At 37.5% G+C, this 23,674-nt stretch overlaps 1 protein-coding gene across 1 annotated transcript in view; it reads left to right on the plus strand.

Annotated features, from left to right (window-relative positions):
• Window positions 1-23,674, plus strand: part of EPHA6 (EPH receptor A6) — a 161,332-nt gene that overhangs the window by 75,152 nt on the left and 62,506 nt on the right. The window contains exons 4-8 of the mRNA XM_053456921.1: window positions 2,673-2,720; window positions 3,612-3,774; window positions 7,751-7,859; window positions 18,019-18,089; window positions 19,010-19,135. Coding sequence (XP_053312896.1) covers window positions 2,673-2,720; window positions 3,612-3,774; window positions 7,751-7,859; window positions 18,019-18,089; window positions 19,010-19,135 — 517 coding nt within the window. The remainder of the gene's footprint in view (window positions 1-2,672; window positions 2,721-3,611; window positions 3,775-7,750; window positions 7,860-18,018; window positions 18,090-19,009; window positions 19,136-23,674) is intronic.

Consider the following 23,674-nt stretch of genomic DNA (forward strand, 5'->3'; position numbering starts at 1 on the left):
CGCCGCCGCGGGGTCCTCCTCCTCCGCCGCTGCCGCCGCCGCCACCGCCGCCGCCGCCGCCACCGCCGCCGCCACGGGGTCCTCCGCCGCCGCCGCCACGGGGTCCTCCGCCGCTGCTGCTGCTGCCGCCGCCGCCACGGGGTCCTCCTCCGCTGCTGCTGCTGCTGCCGCCGCCGCCGCGGGGTCCTCCTCCCCCGCGCCCTCTGCACCTAAATGAAAACATTGTTGTTTTTTTTTGTTGTTGGTTTTTTTTAACTTTAATTAACAACCTCCTTGTTAAAAAAAGTTTTTTTTAACTTTATTTAACATGGAGGATGTTAAATAAAGTTAAAAAAACAAACAACAAAAAAAAAACAACAATGTTTTCATTTATGTCCCGGGCAGGGGCGCCGAGCGGTTGCTCGTGAAGTTCTCAGCAACCGCTCGACGCCCCTTACTCTCCGTCGCGGTGCCGGCGCTCAACATGAAATGCCGGCAGGACTCCTCAAGGTAAGTTTGAAGGGGCAGGGGGGGGTAGTTTGAAGGGGCAGAGGGGGGGGTAGTTTGAAGGGGCAGAGGGGGGGGTAGTTTGAAGGGGCAGAGGGGGGGTAGTTTGAAGGGGCAGGGGGGGTAGTTTGAAGGGGCAGGGGGGGGGTAGTTTGAAGGCACAGGGGGGGTAGTTTGAAGGGGCAGAGGGGGGGGCGCCAGAGGAGTAGTTCGCACAGGGCGCCGGAACACCTAAGGCCGGCTCTGTTTGGAGTACCATCTGTTATGAGATCTATGGATTTGAATTCAGTGTTGAATAGATGAAAGAAAAGACAACAAGGCCTCCATCCCTGACATGGATATCATGATATCAAACAATTAACACTGTGCATCAGTGTGTTTCATATACCATCTTGGAAATCTGTTCTGTTTGTGGGCCTCTAGGCCTCCATGCCATGGTATGAATGACCAGATGTCGGTGTTTTCAGGAGACAGACCTCTGACGGAGACTTCTCTCCCTGGTTTCTGCTTGTCCCTGAATTACCTTCTGCAACCGAAAAAAAGCGATTTAAGCGTAAAGAAAAAAAAGCTAATTTTATCGAATACCACTCTTAGACATAACATCAGTTACACAGAAAATGATAGTTGTTTCTTATTCAGATGATATAGGTTTAAATCAGATGACACTTGCTTTATTATGAATGCAGTTATGTTTTAATTTCACCAAATGTATAGTTTCTTCTCCAATGCCTGTAACGTGTTAGACTTTTACTAATGTCAGCATAATGGAGATGTTTACAAACCCAAACTTCAAGACAGTATATATATATATATATATATATATATATAAATGAGAAAAAATGTTGTAAAGTATATATGCTTTCAAAAATATGACATACAAAGTGAGTAAACAGAAGAAAAATCTAAATCAAATCAATATTATGTCAATAACAGCATCAATTCTTCTAGGCACATTTGCGGACAGTTTTTTTTTCAAGAAACTCAGCATGTAGGTTGTGCCAAACATCTTGCAGAACTAGCCACAGTTGTTTTGTGGATTTAGGCATCCTCAGTTGTTTCGCTCTCTTCATGTAATCACAGGCAGACTCTCCAGCCAGCCCTTCAGTGAAAAACTACTTTCTGTTACATTAAAATATAAAAAAAAAAATTCTGCACCCTAGTTCCTGTGTTCTCGTGACTTTTTGGCATGACCCGGAGATTGCTGGGTGAGCACTGCTTCAGCGATTCTCCGGGTCAAGCCCCGAATCCTCCAGGTCGTGGGATAGTGGTCTTGACAAGCCCCGCTCCCCACCCATTTTTCCTTTAAATGGGGGTGTTTCCCACATCTGGTTTTGCAATGTGTTTTTGTAGTATGAACTACATAATAATGATCGTTTAACCATTTCAGTCTCAGTGGAGGGTTCAGTGCTTTGCTAATCTCTGAAGCCTTCTAAGATATTTTTGTGTATGTCCTTACACCAGAGAAAAATAGCCTGCAGTTACAATATCCAGATGCAAAGCAATGTACCAGTTTAACAAATCCAGTCTTTCTTGCTGGAGGGGGTCATTTGTAGACTGTGCGTGGTAAGTAGAGTATCTCTAGATTGTAAACTCATTTGAGCAGGGCCCTCCTCACCTGTTGTCTCCGTTAGTCGATTTTTTATGTTACATGCTACTTGTTATGTCCTGTCTACCCATTGTACAGCGCTACAGAATTTGATGGCGCTATATAAAACAATAAATAATAATAATAATAAAACAGATTAGACACAATGTAGTGTTTTAGTTTCATTTATATAACTGGTATAATTTACCGATATAGGTAGCTCTAGGATTACATCGGAATGGTAGTCGGAGCTGGTATATTCCCTGTGGTGGCCTATATGTGTAAATTATACCAGTTATATAAGCAGAAGTTAAATATTAGGTTGTATCTTATCTGTTTTATGGTACAATACCTAGTGGTCCTCTGTCCTGGCTAATGAATATGTTGACAGTAAACCATTTTTATTTCAGAGCACTTCTCACTTCCTAGAATAAAGTTGCACATAACATTTTGATACTACGGCGTTTGAATTATTGATGATGTTTTCTGTTAAATAAACACTTTTCTCTTAGTGCTGATGTTTCAGTTACACTTATAAACTGGAGTTAAAGTGCAGTTAGCTATTGTATAAATGGTATGCATCTTTCTTTTTCACCAACAGGCCTACCCCCGGATAGCGCCGGCATTTTGGCACTACCTGCGGGTAGAAGTGAGTAACTGGTACTTAAAGCTCACACCTCTGTCATTCATCCCTGTGATGGCACTGTGCGATTGGCCTTCACCCTTCAAATGCCAAAGCGGTGTGTGTCATTTATTGCAATTGAATGGGGTTTATTCACTAAACTGTGATGTTATTCACTAACTTCGCTATCCATTATATAAAGTCAACCCCAGTCAGTTTAAACGTCTGAGTTGGCCATATATAATCTGTGGTTCACTAATCTGTAGTCACCTATGTGATTTCGTCTTCACCTGCAACTCATAGTTTAGTGAATAAACACCACTGTGGGATTTATTCAATAAAACATGGGTTTGCAATTTCTAGTCCACTTCACTATGCATTAGAATGGAGCAAACATAGGGATGATCTGATTAGCGGCCCTTTATAGTGCATAGTTAAATTCTTAGCCGTAACCAAGCAGTCTGAACTATTGATTATGCCGAACAATGTCAACCTTGGTTGTGGTAGAAACTTGGCAGGGATGACCCTTTATAATGTATAGTTAAGCGGTCAGTTGAAACTGCAAATTCAGTCACATTTTAGTGATTAAACCCAATTTTGCACACTTCGATGGCACCCAAGGGTTAAAGCTTTAGTATTCTATACCATTTTGCTAACCAATATATCATTCTAACTGCAAAACTGAGTTTATCATGAAGATATATGCTGTGGGCTGCTAAAGCACCTTCATTTCACGCCTTGAATCAAAAGCACAATATTCAAATTTTAAAAAGGTGGGAAAAAAACCATATTGAAGCGCATTTGTTGCATAAACGCATTATGCATTTCACAAAGAAAAGTTGAAAATGAGTATTACAATTTAGATTAGACAATATCTTGGGTAATCCTTTTAATCGTACCTATTTTTTTTCCCCCCAGGAACATGAACAGCTGAGCTATTCATCCACAAGATCCAAAGCTCCCAGTGTTATAATCACAGGTCTCAAGCCTTCTACAAAGTATATATTTCACATTCGAGTCAGGACCGCTGCTGGATATAGTGGCTATAGTAACAAATTTGAATTTGAAACTGGAGATGAAAGTAAGTTTAATGACCTACTGTGCACGCTGCTGTATTTATATAGGTTATAGAAAGGCCTCTCCAGATTCTGCGACACTACAACTCCAAAGTAGGCCTACTCCTTAACTCTACATGGCTCTGACGTTAAAGGCCTACAGCATACAAAGAGGTTCTATTTGAAATATTAATTCTGGTGTGCTACGTAAATAAACCTTAGCTGATCAGTCATTTTATTCTTTTCTCTGAAGTTTTTAGAAACCATATTAGTTTCCATGGCATCAACGCCTGCATTTGTGTCACATGACAATTAAGTGTACCCAGCACAAATGATGTAATATGAATGCATCATTTTGCATGATTAAAAAAAATCATTTCTGGGAACTGTTTGAGCAGTCCATTGTATTAGATATTATTTTATTGATATCATACAAAAACTCTTTTACAGAGTAACTGAACCTATATAGTACCAAATATGGCATTAGATCACATTAAAATAGAAAAATTCCCCAATAGACTATGTGTTTGTATATTACCCTAAAATAATAACATCACTGATACTGAATCATTTTTTGGTATTAGTTTCTGGGTTAAACAATTCGCAAAACAGCTTATTGTCCTTTTGGCAAAGATGAATGCCAGCAAGGTTCAATTCTAAACCCAGCTACTAGGGGAGAGAACCTTGGTAGCTCCTCTAATACATGCGCTAGCACATCACACACATGTGAACAGCACAAGTGATGGTACTTCCTTACAGAAATCTACCAGTAGTCATCAACAGGACTGGACTGGTCCTGTTGGCAAACCTTGAGCCAGCGACTGTTGGTACAACACAGTTACCTTTACTGGCGCCAACACTGTAGATCTGGTCCTCCAGTGTGCCTCCTGCGGTAGCCTCACGGCATCATTTATCAGCTGCTTAAAGTCCCATGGTGACTCTTTATCCCCAGTCTGGCCATCAACGTGGGAAACAACGTACATCATGGAACTACCTTCTTGTTATACTTGGGCATAACTACCTGAGGGTGAAGTCCCCATCAGTCTGCCTCGAGACTGCTGTGCAGATGAGGCTATGCATCTAACATAGCGAAAAATAACCAAAACAAGACATTTATTAAACAGGGAAGAATTAATAAGAATCCACTTAAAATAGTATCAATTTTAGAACTTCTGCAAACAATCCTATTTTTAGAAAACACATTAAGAAGTACTCTATCATCATTTTCAACTTAAGTAAAATTAATGCAAAATAGGTTCAATTTTCTGCTACCAAAAATGCTTGGAGTCAATTTAATTGTGCTATTGTTCTCTCTCTGAGAAAATAAGAGATAGCTTTTATTCAGAAATTATACATTTAAAGGATTAATATCTGCTACCGATAATGGTTGCTGAGTTGCATATTGCTGCCTATATAAAATATATGTCTCATTAAAACAAAAAAAAAACATACAGCAGGAATGAGCAGTGTAGGGTTTTTACTCCAAGGTTCTTTCCGGAACGCAATTTGTGCCGCCTCAATAATTCACAATAGAATCAGATGCATCATTACCAGGAGCAGCCGCATATAGCCAACAAATTCCATTTTTAAGTGATTATTAATAGTAAGTTGCAAAGCAGATCCACAAATGGCTGATCTTGCATCACCAAAAAGCCATTTTAAATCAACCGTACAATGTATACATTTTTTAAAGCTGTTCTCTTCCACTAGATAAAGTACTTCACTTTCTATGCTAATTCTTCACCCTTTGTTTAACCCTTTTAATCACAGCACACCCACTTACATTTAAAATTTAAAGTCAATTAATATGGCTCAAATAATGAGCCAATTGAAATCCCATAAAATGCTTCTTTAGTGTATTGCAACAAATAGCCAATAATTATTGATAACCCGGTAAAGCATATAATTGGATAATTTCCCATTCAAGGGCACTGGCTACAAAAGTGGTTTTGTCAAGTGATTAACCCTTTCAAGTCTTAATGTGTTCTGTTTTCCCACTTGCACATAAGTATGTTAAATATATTGTTGTGGCCCAAGATGTTGAACACTGCTGTAAGTACGACATGGTGATCAGACCCCCTTTATTAGGAGGTTCCTTTAAATGGGGAAATATATTAAGCGAATACCACAGGGCTGTCCAACATGATACATTTTTCTAAGTATGCATAATTAAAGGACACATCGAATCACCCTTAGGATGCATTGTCTTAGTCTGTCAATTCTAGTCTTGTCAAACCTCTTGAATATATGTTTGTAAGAAGCTCTGCGTAAATTGTTGGCGCTATATAAAAAAAGATAATAATACTAATAAAAACAAAATTTACCCTATGTCACACAATTCGCATTGGTGTGTTTATTATAATTTGTGATGAAAAGTCAGCAGCTTTGTACCCAGATATTTTTTTTGCTTCTGTTTTCCTCTGCCCCCTTTACTCAATGCTCCCGCTCACTTATTTTTGCTGCCGTTTGTGCAGCGAGTCCTGCTCTCTAGTGTGCTGCCGCCAACTGTATACATATGAGATGTGCTGTGAGATTGTTGGGGAGTACCTGATGCCGCATGTATCCATCAGGAGGCCGCACATAAGACATTGTCGCTCGCCTTAAAGTATCAGGGCTGTTTTTACATGGTTTGGAATTTTGACCCATGCAATTACTGTATAAAGAGAAACATGGGTATCAGGTACCAGGAGCTACCAGTGGTTTGATACAGGCCAGGTAAAAGAGCTTTGCTACAATATAGGTGACAAGGACCACTAAAACTTCTATTTGCTAAGAAAATATACATGCAAACCTGTTTATTGTTATTATAGGTTTTATCTCAGCTTAATTTATTTTTCTAGGTGAAGACATTTCTAATACAGAGTCCTGGTTGTCCTTTGTACTGTAACAAGGCCTCCGCTGTAGTCTCATGGCCTCTGGGTGAAAGTAGTCTCTGATCTTACCGGAATAAGAACAATAAGTGTTTAGTTTGTTTTTGATTTTGCTAAGTTGAAAGTCTTAGTTTTGCATAGCACATGACCAAAACCCAAACTCCCCAGTTCCCTAATAAAGACATGTACATGTTAGATGGAAAATATAATTGTCCACAGCTTTATTGAAGATTTCCAACTACCAAAGTCATTGTCAAACTGACCATCACAATTGAACAATAACAACAGTTCCCCAACAGTAAAATAATGACAGTGACCCCTAATATTATAAATGTTATAACTGTTACCACCCTACCACTTACAAAGTGCCACAGGCCAGCTTGAAACCTACCACGTCAACTTGAACCAAGTCAAATTAGTTATCCCTAACCAAAAACCCACTCTACCACGCGATTTAACCAATCTAGTCCCACCACTGTGACAAAACCTATAACACCTTATACCAAAGAAATCAAACTAACCCATTAAGCCTATCTCCTAGCTCTATGGTCTACAGGAATAAGTTTACATAACAACAAAAAAGTGATGTGTGCCTTTAAGACATGGAGCGCTGGGATATGCAGTCAGTCTATGGAGGTTGCACATATGGAGGAGTTGGCACAGCCTCTATAGCATACATAGGTTGCGAAGGGAGCTCTAAGTTCTCCGCTATAAGCAGTCCATTGTATAAAGGGACATCAGTGAAGCTTTATCGCAAAAAAGAGACCTCCTACCCTAGGATCAGACCAAATCAGCCTAGGCCTGGATGCATCACGGGATTAAATTCTGAGTTTCTACAAAAATGAGCAGGCAAAGTAAGCCAAATGGTTTTGTCTTAGAGTTTTTCTAAATGATTTTGAGATTACATAAAAGGGATAAATCCTGCATCAAATGGTTTTGTGTTAAGTGAAACACAAGGCTTATCTGATCACTAAAATTATATAGGGCACTGTGAAAATCAAGGGGTAGCCCATGTTGGGCTGTAGCAAGTTAATGGGTGTTATAATCCAGATTTCATGGATACATTTTGCCACTGTTATTCCTTCCTTTTTGCCATAGTAGCTGAACATTTTCTCTTTCCTGTTTGTTACAGCGTCAGATATGGCAGCAGAACAAGGACAGATTCTAGTAATAGCTACAGCTGCGGTTGGAGGATTTACTCTACTGGTCATCCTCACTTTATTCTTCCTTATCACCGGGAGGTAAACATTTTTCTGTTGAATGAGTATTAACTGAACACTGAAATCTTTAGACTGTAATTTTGGAGCTAAGACACTTTTCTTGTTAACCGTTTATGTGTCAGAAATTGAAAGGTAACATCTTTCAAATCCATCTTGCATGTGTATGCATAATGTATGCATGAGCACGTTTAACAAAATCCAGGGATGCATTTGCCTGTGACCCACAGATACTGTAAAAGCTTTAATCCTAGCCCTAGCCATCTGAAAACTACTCAGCCAATGCACCGACAATTGTCAAAATTCCAAGGACAAATGTAACATCTCGCCACACTGTAACTGTTCTTTCATATGCTACAGGTTTCATGCCTAGTTGTAGAAGGAAGCCATTATTAGCACTGGTGTTTCTAAAAAGAAAAGTTAAGCTTTGGTTAGTTCTGGCTTAAAATATAACTAAGTTTTACAACTTTCCACACAAACTATTTTTGTCGGAGCAACAGTGTATCATCATTAGTGGCCTCTTACTTGATGTAAAATACCAAAAAAGTGTCTGCGTGCCCAAAAATAAGAATATACGTGAACCAATCAATCAATACACATTGAGTATCCAGCACAGACTCTTACAATAAGCAGGGCATCGATATGCCCATATGTAAACACGTCTCCCACTATTCGTGTGGTAAGTGTGTGAGGGTGTTGGTTAATATCGGTTATAATATACTGCGCTTCACTTGTTGTGATTTTGTCTTATTTGATGTTGTCTAGTCCAAGCTTGCTTCCACCTCACCATAATTGGGAGCATTTTGATTCTAGCCTAGAGTTACCGGAAAGGGCAGGGGAGTATTTCCAGATGGAAACTGGGTAGGTCCTGGGTAGTGTCTTATAAGATATTATAAAGTAATATATGCCTAAAAATTAATATAATCCTGTGTATTTCATTCCATGTCAATTAAACGTGTTACTTAATATAGAAATAGACCCATTAAACTTGCTTTGACACTGTATTGTGCATAATGTATTGTTCCTTTCTTGACCTATCTCGCTCTCTAACTTCAGTCTTTCACCAATCCAATCTGAACACCTATGCTAGTTTTTTTTTCTTATTCTATTGTTCTTCGTCTTCTACCCATTTAAGCCAGTCCTTTCACTGGCTCACCATGTCCTCCAGAATAAAATGTAAATGCCTACACCTGACCTATAGAGCCCTTAATAACTACACTGCCCTATATCTCTGCTCTTATATCCGAATACTCTAACTGCACTATTTGCGCTGCCCAAGACTTGCATCTCTCTGTTACCCTAACCACTCGTGTATCCAGCAATTTACCAATTTTGGTAAATTCGGCAATGCGTACGAAGCCACAAAAGCAAGGCCAGACCCCTCCACATAGTTTATGTAAAAGTGTGAATGCATGTGTGTGGATGACAAACCGCTGCCCAGTAGGCGCACAACACCCATACTAATGAAACCAGTTACACGTGTGTTTAGCACAAGCAGAGTGGAGTTACTACACTGGTAGTACTCAATGTATGTCATTGTTATTGTCAATTGTGTGTATGTTTTTGTTAAACGCATATGATAGCTCAGTGGTTCATTTAAATATATGTGGTGTTCCCCTTTCTTGACTATGGAAAAAACATGCCTAGGTTTATGGGCAAATAACACTTATTTCCTTTCCTTATATAAGTAAGTAATATATATGTGATTAGTCGTGCCCTATGGTTCTTGTTCGCTAGTGGAACAAAAGACTCTTCCAGGTAGCTTTCCAAATATCATGAAACCTCCGTTTCTATTGTGCTTAGCAAATATAGCCCTATAGCTGGTCAGTTTTTGATAGCAGGGCCTGCCTCTCACTTTAAACACACTACATAGTCTACATTAAATTAACCTATAAACCAGATTCTCCATAGGAAGAATAATTTTATTGCACATTAGTACATTATCCCCAACTGTTTCTCTGTTTAATACGTATTCAGTGCTGTGCAACATTAAACTTCTCTGCCATATCATATGTCATTTATAGATGAGTGTTACAGTTTCTCTTCTGCAGTGCCTTGACTTCATGGCCGTTTTTATGAATTCATTCTGCTTTTGTCAAAGGTGAAGTGCCTTCATGATGATTTAATTAGGAGACTGTTATTTCTTGTTCAGCATACTAATTACCAAGAATAAGTGCCTGAAATGATTAGCAAGGAACTCGTTTACAAGAAGTAGTATTTCTCTTTTACGAAGTGTCATACGGTGATTGTTAAAGAAAAAGAAACATATTCTCTCTAGAAATGGACTGGAGATTTGCCAACCGTTATGTTCCTTTTTGCGAGCTAAAGGCCATTCAACAAGTTTTATAGTAGAAAAGGTCAAACTTTTTGTTTGAATCCTCTTAATTGGCATCAGTTTGATGCTAGTTCCAATGATTCTTAATAATTTATATGTATTTTTTATCTTCTTACAAAATATCTTAGATACAAAAGTCTCATTAAAATTTCAAAGGTAGCAGTTATATCCTTCACATACATCTGGTAATTGCATTTTAAAATGGAATATATGAATGTTCGAAAGGAGTCACACCTTTGACATTGAGGTTGCCAAAGAATACTGAGTTTTACCTATATATGAAAAATATATCCTTTGGCATTTACATGGATCCACCCTTGATGAGTGGTGCAATCTAGCTAAGCCTCACATCACCAAGTACAATGCCAAGCGTCAGATCGAGTGTTGTTAAGCACACCATCGTTGGTCTCTGGGGTAGTGGAAACTTGTTGTGTTGAGTGATGAATCACGCTTCTCTGTTTGGTAGTCTGATGGGGGAGTCTGGGTTTGGCAGAACGTTACCTACCTAACTGCAGTGAGCCAACTGTAAAGTATGGTGGAGAATGGATAATGATATGAAGCTATTTATCAAGGGTTGGACTCTTTTCTTTCAGTGGAGGGAAATCTTAATGCTCCAGCATACCAAGGTTAGATTTATTAGATTTTTTTTTTTGAGGAGCTGCTTGTACCAGTATTGTTCCTGGAAGAGGCCTAGATGCTCATCTAAAATGCATATTCCATATCAAAGTTTAAGTCGCAACTTTGTGGAAACATCTTTTTTAAAACACTGCCTGTGAAACCATAATTATTGTGGCCCTAGGCAATATGTGTAACAATTCTCTATGGTTTGTAGTATACATTCATTTAAAATGTATACATGTGCTGCAGCACAGGAAATCAATATTTCTTTGGACTTGCTAATGTCCACACCATTCCAAACAATTTAAACCGCTCAAATCTGCGTGCTGTGCACAGAATGACATTTAATAATGTTTACAATCAGTGGGCCTATTGTCCGATATAATGTACATCTCCTGGTCTTATTATTATTATTATTTATTATACTGCCTTTGTGTACATGCTAAAGAAATGTTACAATGAGTTCCTATATTAATTCTACTTTTGAATCATGCCAGCTTACAACAAATGCAGCCAAAAAGCCTGATTTATTGTGTTACCATTGGGAATTACTTAATAATCAGCTGAGAACTATTTAATACAGTGCGAATGTGACAATTGGAGAAAAGAAAATTAAACTGAAGGCATTTTTTATGCAATCATTTACACTGATTTTCTTTTTGTTGGCGATTGTTTTCACTTTTCCGAGAAGAATGCTTTTCATTCTACCACCATCATGCTTAGTTTGCTTTAATAATAGTAGAATAAGGTGTGCTTCTTTAGAAGTGAAAGCCTTCTTAAATTTCCAGATCTCTCTGGCTTTCCTCCTCTCGTGTCCCTCTATTCTAGGAACTCAGAATGTTTGCTGTGTAGAAATAAGTAGACATAACAGCAAGAGTAGAAACTAGAAAATGTATTTATAGATTTAAATGTGTGCATATAATGGACGTTGCCTCTCATAGATGGCTTGGTAAAGCTTGTCCCTAGCCATACCCTAAAAAGGCCATTTCAAAGGAAAAGTCATCCTAGAGCAGAATATAAAGTGATATATACAGTAATGTAGGCAGGGCCGCCATCAGGAAATCTTGGGTCTAGTACAGTATTAATACCTGGGTCCAGTACAGTATTAATGCCTGGGTCCCCATGCCTCTCTCATTAGCCCGCCCCATGCCCATCCCTTTGTCCCACCCATTGCTCCACCCATCACTCCACCTTACGATCTTTCCATAAGCATACCTTATGAGAGCAGGGGCTCTTACAGTAACACACACTAACACCATACACTGATGCACATGGATGCTAACACCATACACCAGTACCCACACACTCCAACTCAACTGCATGATATCTGCACTTATGCTGATGCCATACACACACAATTTAATGTGATGTTCAATGTGTTTGTTAAACACACATCATTTAACAAAAATGCAAAGTGAGTGAACACAAGAAAAAATCTAAATCAAAACAATATTGGGTGTGAACACCCATACTGCATCAGCATGGTCTTTCACAGGCAGAAATCTCAAGGTTGACAGGGGTTTCCAGATGTTCTTTCCTAGCGCTTTTGAAGAAGCATAAAGAAATGGGCAGTTTTGAGGACCATAGACGCAGAGTTCATTCAAGCTGATGAAAGGCGCATCATGCTTACTTCCTTTCACAATCAGAAAATGCCCAGTAGTGCCATCAGCTTAGCATTGGCAGAAAACAATGGGACTAGCCCCCTTTGTATTTTGTTATATAATAAAAAAATAATTATTAATATGACTGTTTTTTAAGCATTCTTACATTGCAGCATTTTTCACACCTCCCTAAAACATATATAAATATATATATATATATATATATATATATATATATATATATATATATATACTGTATATTTAATATAATCTAATGTAATAGGACAGATGGAATTTCTTGTAGCACATAAGCCACAAAAAGGCCAAATCATGACCTGAATAACATTGATCTAGCTGAAGAACATTGATCTAGAGAAAGGGCAGCCATAGTGTCTGGGATGAGGCTTGTAGGACTAATTGATGCATACACAACATTTATAGAAATTTCCACCTTTAGGTCCATTTCTTCCTGTACCCCTGAACAATTGAAAAAAAAATGTTCATATTGCACATTGGGTCAATAACAAGAGGCTCCTGACTTTGAAAAGAAAGCCTATTTATAATTAGGCTACAAATCTAGTTACTTTGTGCAAGTTTGTAGACCATGGAGTCAACAATTACATAGTAGTCTTTTTGTCTGCCAGTTTTAGCATGCAGAACAGTGGGAAATGTAGCCCATAAAAAAAAATATAGTTTACTTCATTAAAGGAAATTAGATCACAGAATGACATGATGTAAGGCTATATTTTATAGTATTAAAAAAACTACACAGAAAAAAAGCATAAATGATTATCAGCTTAAAGAGGAAGTTAGCAGATGTTTGAAAGAGTAAATGCACCTTTAATAGTGCAGATAACATCCAGTGTTTCATTACCATTTCTTCAGAATCCAATTAGCTATAATCCCTTCAATATTTATAGGAAGCCAAGAACAATCGCATGACTTCACTTTCCTCAGAGCGCTGATTGAAGGACCCGTGGTATGCCTTAGCTAATCACATATGATGAGGCTGTATTAAGCATCTTTAAATCTCTGCTTCCCATTTGACTTCCACTTAAAGAGAGAGACAGCTTTTATATCTACTCAGTGATGGAAAAAAAAACATGCCTTTCCTTAGTTATAGGGAAACTTCTACCGTGTTTTTCAATGGTGGTGCTTATACTTACCTGCACTTTTGTATGAGTGTCCTTAGTACCGGTTCCCCGCAATGCAAGCTTCTTAATGACTCTCCAGCATTGTCTGTTTCGCTGACTTCAAACACCTAATATGTGAAGCCACGTATTGCTGAAAATAAGGTCGCCTTTTACACATCTTGTGTATAAGACATCAGACACCATTTGCTGCACCCATATTTGTAAGGTTATGTTGCACACTGCATTGCATGTGATTCAGCTGGTGCAGCGTTCCAATCTTCAGGTGGCTTTCGGGTCACAAGGACAAACTTGAAGAGTGCACGAGGATCATAGTTAAGCGAGAACTTAGGTAAGTAAAATAATATAATTATGGGGTTTAGGCAGGGCCGGCCCAAGGCAAAATGCCGCCTGGGGCGAATTTTAAAAGTGCCCCTTAAAAAAGCTAGAGGTTGAGTTCTTAAACCTCGACAGATTTGTATGCCTTGTGTTCTGTTCATTAAACCCCCAGCTGGTGGTAAATGGCCAAAACACAGTACATTGAAGTGTACCTATAAAAAAAGATTTTTCTGTGAAATTTTAAAAAGTAGTCTTAATGCACTTTGCAGTGCAAAAGAAATGTCAGTTGATTGGGCAATTCCACTGGGTGCTGTGGGGATGAGAGAGCTTTTCAAACTTTGCACCAGAATCCAAGCCATATCGATAAAGACTGTAAGGTCGAAGTGTTGCCCTTGTTGCTGAATTCAATACACCTCGCTTAACTACTGGAGTGCTGAGCGACTTTATTTGTGATATTTTGGGGTGCTGGTGGAGCCCAGTTCCAGCACCAGGAATATTGGAGTGCTGTTCCACTATCTCTAGATTGTTGGGTTTTGGAATTTATGAACTGTCATCTGATCAAAGGGTTTTAGACATAGGTGATCCTGCAGGAGCTTCCCTGTCATGGAGCACCAGTTACATTTCACTCTTGCATTGCATCATGTCTAGGCAACTGGGTTACTTGTAGATCAATAGCTGGGAAATTAGTGCTGCCAAGCCTGGCACAACTGCATATACCTGAATAGCTCCTGGATGAAAAATATCTGGCTCTGATTATCTAAATTACTGCGTCCAAGTTGTCAACCCAAATCAGCACTCGGCAGCATAGACCTTTACAAACACCAAGCAAATATTGACCTGTTTGCTTGTTAGATATTTACCTAGTAAGTCTTCCATAAAGACACTTTATCAATGTGAAACATTGAAGCTTTACCAGCTAATATAACCGCATGTATTAAAAATCTTACCAGTTGACTGCTATGCGTTTAAAGAAATAATGGGATGTTATGAAGCCCTATTCAAATGCCTTACACAATGCATGCATTCAGACTTGATAGTTTGAACACAAACACGTTTATAGTATTCCATCAATGCATAATGTTTGTGATTCTTATGTATAAAACAATATTTATTAGGACTATAATATAAAAACTGGGAAATTTGAAAAAGGCATTTTGTAATTTGGTTAGTATTTCTTCTACAGAAAATTGAGTAAAACCACACATACATATTTTAGGTTTGGGATGGTCAAAACTCTCCTTTACAACAGTTTTCTTACCTTACGTTTTATACCTTGAGGATGTTGGCAGCATTGTTTTTTAATTTTATTTTTATACTATTTTTATACTTCGGGATGTTGTACATATAGCATCATCTTTTCTTTAAATTCTACTCTTGAGAGTGTATTCCAAAAAAATGAATACAAAGGTTCCATTTTACAAACGTTTAGATGAAATTAGACTTAAATCAATCCAGCTGACACCAAGTAAAAATGTCCTTTAAATGTTACCCATGAAAATGGTAAACCCCTTACCACTCTTTGCCCCCCTGTGTTCTCCATCATTTAGTACATTAGCCACCGTGCTGGCTGCTGAAGAGGAATCAAGCTGTGGAGTTTCACCTGTGGGCTTGTGAGATATAAATTCATTTTGAAGCATCATTTAAGAGCACCGATAAGTGTCATTCACTGGAAATTATTCTGTGAACACCCTATGAAGAAATTGGGAATACACATTCAATTTATTTGGGAATTTAAAACAAATTTCACCTTGGAGAACTGGATTGGTGTCTTATAGGTGTATTCTGCTGCACCGTTCAGAATTAGCAATTTGATGAATAGTTCCCTTTACAAGTTTTCTGATGAGTCTCCTCCCAAGGAGAGGTAAATGAGATAAACACCTGCTGGCTTATCCGCTGAATGATTATCCACCATGAGCAAACACAATTCACTTCCAAACGATTGCAAACAACACAGTGAAAGGTGTCATGCCATAGATATGCCAAATAGGATTTAATAATTCCCTAGAAATAATGCCCTAGTGTGTAGTTTATACCATCTATTTCATATAAAAGTCCAGAAGAACAGCATAATTGTTGACTTCAGGTGTATTGGGTCAGACCCACCACAAACAATCAGATGCATCAGCTAATGCTCTGTCATTGTATAGCACAGAAATTGCATAGAAACTACCCAGGGTGACATCAAATTCCCCAAGCAATCTTTATGCATTGTGTACAAACATTTCAACACCATGATTGCTTGCATTCATCATGTCACCACCTCTAATCAAACCAAGCAGAATTTTCCAGCCACTTGTAATGTTACATTCACGACTGGACTTGTATTAAAGGTACTAGCAGCATACCCAGGAACTTTCAAGGTTTGACCAGGAGTCTCTGGGTGAAGCGCTACTTCCTGAGGTCTCCAGGTCACATGTCTCATTGTCCAGGTTAGGAGAATGGCACTTGGTCATGCCCACTCCCTGCCCAATTTTTCTCCCACTCCCAGTTCATTCCATGCTATGTGAGTCTAACCCCATCCTTGTGTGCAGCTAGCTCTACCCACAAATGGCTAACCACATGCCTTATGTGGCTATCCCCACCCTTGTGCATGGCTAGCCCTATCCACTGGTGATGCCATTCCCTCAGAAGGAGTGAGCTCCAGGTAGCCTGCACTGGGGAAAAAGACCTCTGGTGCCACCCAACACTCTTAGAAAGTACACAAATAAAACAAAGAAGGATTTTATGATGAAAAATGGAAAGGGAATGGATGGATATAGTTGGAGAATATGTGTGAGTAATCAGAATGCAAACTAAGCTTATCTGCTTTGGTTTCTGTGGCACCACTAAAGAACAGTTACCACATGTCCAGACTGCCTAACAAAAGGATTGTTTTCTATTTGTCCCGTTTACAATACCACATATGAAAACCATCATTCCTACTTCCTTCCACTGTAAAGCAACAGATGTATCACATTGTTAGCACTGCTATGTTCCCAACACCAATCCACAGCGATTTTTGAATTCCCTTATTATATTAGTCCTTGGCACATAAAATGTATAGATCAAGTCAAAATCCAAAGAAAAGGGACATTTAGAAGAGCTATTTGGACTATTTATTGACCGTATTGGTTATGGTTATGTAGTGAATGTGTCTATAGTGTTTGGTTCTTTACAGTATTTGAAATGTATGAGAACACTGTTGGAAGAAAAAGTGTAATTTTCTTATTCCTTGTAGATCTTTTAAAATCTGGGGATGTTGGTGTTCTGGTATATTACATTATTTGCTAAGTCTGCACGTACTTTAAGAAATCATTTTTATTTTTAAACAATTATACTGTTTTAGCTTCTTTTAACACTACCCCTCCATTCAACCTTGAAACCTTTAATTACATTTTAAATGCTACAAACCTATAAGAAGCCAATCTTTTGCTATGACAACTAAACATTTTACCGTATCTATAGCCTATCTTTGGGTCACCTGGCTTCTTGCTTATAATTAAGAAACCACTGTAATCCAGTGATATTAATTGTACTTAGATTTGTTTATCATAATTATCTGTACACTGAAAAAAACAAGTGTTTTGTGATTTTTCTTTCCATCCACTATGGAGGAAATTGAAAGGGGTTAAGCGGGTTATCCACACAATCCCACCCCATTAACTTCTATTAAATTACCTAAATCCATTACCCTTTGTTTTAAAGCATGATCAATCTAGCTTCAAATATTAATATTTAATGGAATGAATGACACAGTGACTTTACTGGACTGTGATATTATATTTATTGTTTCTGTTAGAAGGCAAATTATATGTTTTATGCTCAGTTTAATCAATTATTTACATTTCTTTTTTAAAACACGTGAGTCTACAGTGTTCACATTACATTTAGGTAGAATGGAAAATAGTAAGAGAAAGCGGTTTACAATATACACAGCTCATTAAAATATGAAGACTGCTAAAAAAAAAATACCTCTGCCTGTAAATTTTGCAGAATACAAACAGCATATCAATGATATGTCAGCGAATGCAAATAATAGCTAGTTCCTTCATTTTTAGATAATGTATTATGTTGCTGTTTCCCTATTAATGTTGTAAATACTCCCGTTAAGATTATATTTACTAATCTGACACCGATCCCTTAACAATATTGCTTTTCTTTTTTATTATTTTTATTTTTAGGTGCCAGTGGTATATCAAAGCCAAAATGAAATCGGAAGAGAAAAGAAGAACAAATTTGCAGAATGGAAACTGTAAGTATACGCATTAACTTTGGTTTTTTTTATCCTTACTTCTTATCATACTTCTTAGGAACACTTATGTAGAGGGTTCCCTGAACATGTCCTTATAAAAATGAATGTTTATAAATTTTATGTGTGCAGGAATAAAGATAACAACAGTACCGAATGATGAAGAGAAATGATTATATATCAGTTAGAGAGATGCAATGTAGCAGAAAAATGGTACTTAATATCTAACCTATGATTTTATAATCTATATATTTATATAGGGCCAACAGATTATACAGTGATATAAAATGAGTTATTCGGGCAATGACATATTAAAACCGAAGGTGTGGAGGGCCCTTGTCATTAGCCCAGGTTCTAACAAAGATGTTATTGGTCAGATTATTATAGCTCCACAGACTCTATACTATATGGTCACTTCCACAGCAAAGCTCTCTGAAAATTCACCCTTATAGGAAGCAGTTCTTTAAATTATTCATTCATACACAGCCGAGTCCAGAAACCACTTGACCTCCCTGTCATGCACATTAGAATAAATGCACTTCTAATCCAACAAGTACTGGAAGTCTCCAATTATTTCACTAGGGTGTATAACTTCAGAGCACTTTGCTATATCATTATCTACCCATGCCTCCTTTGCTTACTGTTCCTAGGGTAGTACATTTGAATTTGTGCATAAAACAGAACCGCTTACATACAAACCAGGGTTTAAAGAACCGTATTATTCTGTGTATATAATGGTCAAAGTGTGATCACAACTGATTTGTAATGATATCCCAAATACTACAACAATTGTTTTTAATATATATATATATATATATATATATATATATATTAAAAACAATATATATATATATATATATATATATATATATATTATAAGAAAGGTACCTTAACTATCAAAAGCTGTTTATTTTTCTTTGTAGTGCGCTTACCGGGAGTGAAAACCTACGTTGATCCAGACACTTATGAAGACCCGTCCTTAGCGGTTCATGAGTTTGCAAAGGAGATCGATCCTTCCAGGATTCGTATTGAAAGGGTTATTGGAGCAGGTAAAATTAACAAAGAATGGACACTGCCTATTTGGAAAAGCCTAAATAATTTTGCTTTTTACTGGAAGGCAAAGGAAATTATATATGGATACTTGTGATTTAGTTTCATAGGTGTTAGTAGTATTGCGCTTAATGCACATACCTGGGAACTTTGTAAACCCTGAGACTCTTTAAATATTAAACCTTTAATAGTCATTTGTGAAGATTAAGTGTAGCGACTTGCCAAACATGTTAACCAAATGGCTCTAGTGCCTGTCCTCATGGAAACCTTGACTTGCCATTATTTAAAGATGCACTTAATTGTCACCTGCATTCTAGCAAGGATAACAACCATGACATTCTGATAGCAAATACACCAATTGGAAATCTTATATGTAATCACAGCAGTAATACAGGTATGCTAATGCATATTCACCCGGGAGTCACAGTACTGACTACCAAGATTTTATCATTCTCTCATTCTGCCTTTTATGTCTCTGTTGTAATCAGTATAGCTACAGACAAATTCTAATGAAAACATCCAAATCTGAGACATTTAGGTGCAAATAAGGTGTGTGGAATTTCTGTGTTGCTGAACTTGCATGATGAAAAACTTATGGTTTGTCCCAATAGCAAATATGCCCAGGGCAAGAAAATCCAAGGCTTATTTCAGGTTTCGAAATGCTCATCCATGCTGCTCACAATAAAATTATGTGCTAATCCTAAAAGCCTTTTACAGAATATAATTATATCACTGTGCAGTTTTTTTTAACTGGCCTTTAATGAGTTTTAGCAAAACACATTTTGCTAACATTTTTAGCTTTAAAAACCTGCATAAGCAACTTTTTTCTTTTTGCACTTTGCTCAAAATGAATTAATGAAAAAACAATATAGATTCTAACGGGATCACTTAATTCTGCCTTGTTTTGACAGCAGATCCAAAGATATGATGTCTTGAAAATGTACTTGTACTCACAAGCTTAGCTACCACGTTAGATTTTTTCCACCTGAAAACACGTTAATGAATTGCTAGTTCTTTGTATAAACTGCCAAAATATCTGTGTTCTATGTACACAATAACACCATTTTTGAGCTGCAGCAACTCTATTTCCTCTGATTTTTAAAGAAAAAACATTGAATTATTGCTGTATTTTGAAGCATGCTTCCCAATTGACATGAGTGCTGCAATTTACCTGTCACTCATGTCAAATTTAAAATAGAATTTGCTTTATTTTCTCCATCAATGGAAAAATATAGGTTTTATGCTAAGGGTATATTTAGTGCACATTATTTTTGATTGGTATATTTTAATTAAAATCAAAATATATTAATACTTGAATGAATGAATGAATGAATACAAATATTATCACAGTTTTTATGCATATTTATTAGCTATTATGTTGCTCTATTAGCCGTGTAAAAACACTCTGCTGGGGGTTGTCCTCCCAGATAATGCCCATAAGGTTCATTGATTTTTCATATGTAATCTGCTCTATTATATGCCCATTGTAATAATTGGCTTTCCTATTTGAACTGTTGGACTCCATCTCTCTGCTCATTTACCATTTGAAAAAAAATACAGAGAAGTTAATATCATTATGGTGACTATTTTTATGTAAATACAAGTATATAGATGGCATCGGTTTTCCCCCATGTAAAATTAATTCTAAAGCTAAACAAAATAAATGAATGAAGCAATGGAAGAAATGTCTTAATTTGCAATGAAAAGCAAATGGAAATCATAATTAGGATACACTACCATTCTGATTTGTATTCTAGATTGTTTTGAGAAGATCATATGCCATGTTAATAAACAGGAAAATTGTAATTAAAATATAATTATTATAAATGTTACATCTAATGACTGTGCTAATACAGTGTTGTTGCAGTTACAGTATTCTGCCACCAGGGGCAGTTATCTATGCTTCTAAGTATATACTTGTTCCATATTGGAGATCATTGCAGAATATTCCCTTTAAATACTATACATTTTAAATGTACACATGTATGCTTTAAATGTGAAGTTAAAGCACCGTCCCCTGCATGTTCCATGTTTTGCAATATGAAACAGTATGGTAGAGTGCCACCATTGTACAGTACAGCGGGATCTGTTGGTGCTTAATAATTAAATGATTATAAAACAATATAGACAAATCAACAAACTATGACTGCTGGGACATTTTTGTTTTATACATATACAGCTGAGATTGCTTCAATGCTATGCTATATTAAAACTAAGAAACAACACTTACTTAAATAGAGTGGTTTAAACAGAAAGCTTTACTAAGTATGTGTGGCAGACAAAAATGTTGCCTTCTGTTTATCTGAAGTCTGCAGCCTCGAGACACGTGACACCTAAAAATAATGTATACAGGGCAGATTACCTGTTAGCAGTATATTAAGAACTGTATATACTGCTATGGCTGGGCAAGTCAGCATGGATGGATTGAGAGCTTGCTTCTTCTCCTCTACACTGTTTCTGTTTTCTAACATAGCAAGGGAGATGGTTTTTGTGCTGTTCAAGGAGACAAACATGGGGTCCGCTTGGTGATGAGCCTGCTTACCCACATCTGTATTCTGTGTTAGTCCTTTTTTCTTTAATAATGTCTAAACATTAATTTGAAAAAGTAAGTTCAGAGCTACCAACAGCAACTATCTGCCTTTGTAGTCTTACCAATGGACTATTGATCAGTTGCCCCAGACAAGTTCCCAAATGTTCGGACTGCTCTCAGCTCTTCATATGTTGTGCCCATATCAGAAAATGCATAAAACAGATACAGTGTTGGACAGAACGTAACATTTGTGTAAGCATCACAATGTCACCTGACAGTACACAACCTTGCAGCTATACATTGGGTTAATAATTTGCTGCTGGTATCATTAAGATTTGATTTATTATTTGTCAAAATTCTTTTACTTTTGGTGCTAATGTAGCAGTGCAGCTCTTAAGGCATAATATTATTAGCCTATTCATCAGTTTCAGTTCAGCTTCAGAATTAGAACCCATAACACTCCTAATTCTAATCTCTTTGTTCGCCCTGCATATACATGTTTCATTTTCTTCATTTATTCACATTATTCTAATTAATACTGTAAAATAGGCAGTAGGCCATGAAATAGGGCAACGCAATGTAAATCAATTCTTCTAATCTTTCAGTGCCTGCGTATCAAAAATACTGCATAAAAGGTGATATTGGCACAAAACTGTATTAATGATTAATGAGTTCATACAATGCTCTTTAATTTTTTTCTATTACATTTCACATTGTTTCAAATAACCTCAAAAGTAGACTATAACAATCACAGAGCATGTTTGAATGAACTTGTAAAAGTGGATGAAGATGTAAAATAGATGTGCAGACTGACCAGGTACCTCAGAATGTGGTGTTCTAAATCAGGGTATGTAACAATTTCTCCCATTTGGAAAACAGTGGGAATTTGCAGACAATTAGGAATTATGATGGGCCAAACCTTTGATTGTCTTCTCCCATTCATAGTTTAATCTTAGGTGGCATTCATCAAACCGCACGTTATATGAGTGCATTATGAATGCCCAACTCAGCTGTAGGCGCAGGAGAAGCAGAATTGGATTGACCCTTTATAATGCATAATGAAAATGGGGAGCTGAAACTACAAACTCCCCCTTTAGGGAATAAACTATATAATCTTATGGCAGCAACAAAAAATGTTAATTTAAAGGTAGACCATGACTATTTTTCTCTGTAATCCAACAATATTTCAATGGGGAATGTTACATGGTCACCTGCCCATCCTTAGTGATTGATCCTTTGGGGATTTGTACACAGAGGAGTATGTTTGCTCTTTGTGTGTTGGATGCTGCACTGAATCAATCAGCATCTTCTCAATGTCTAAATTCTGCTCTAATCTTGTAGGGTGCAAAGAGCTCTGATCTTGTAGCCTGGTGTCCATTACTATTAGAAATAATTGTTTATAGTTCTTAGTTTAGTAAATAATATAGTCTGACTACTATATGATAACAATTGAACCATGTAGGTTAAGGCAAGCAGGGCTACTGGCCCAAGCTTACTACCCCCTTTTTCTGATCTGAATGAAGTGGAGTGCTCGGATATGACGTGCAGCAACCATGACCATAAGGGAGAACAAGTACCCTGCTTGTTCCTTTCTAACGACACTGCAAATTCTTCTTGCTGTGGACCCCGTAGCTCTCAAAGGTAGCCAGTTGATGTGCAAGAGTTTCTCAATCAGTACCATGGACAGCAACATCGCAGCATGAAATGTCAGCAGATACCCAACTTTGTTGTTACTTTGTTTCTTAAGACACTGTAGTTCTTTCAGTTGATGCTTATCTGGGCAAAAAGGTCCTTTCTAATTCCTAGGGCTATATAATAACCAAGCATCATGATTAAAACCCCCACTTCTTCCCTCCAACCCACTTTTTTTTTTCCTTCTTCTCTCCCAATAGAGAGAACTCTGCTGTATGGGAGACTGTATTCATAGTTTAACTATAAGTACTTTACTTTTGATGAGTGTCCCATATCTCTGTAACACGTGGTGTTGTTTTGCGGCACTATCACCAGC

The sequence above is a fragment of the Spea bombifrons genome, chromosome 2 (assembly GCF_027358695.1).
Source record: "Spea bombifrons isolate aSpeBom1 chromosome 2, aSpeBom1.2.pri, whole genome shotgun sequence".
Taxonomy (NCBI): Eukaryota; Metazoa; Chordata; class Amphibia; order Anura; family Pelobatidae; genus Spea; species Spea bombifrons.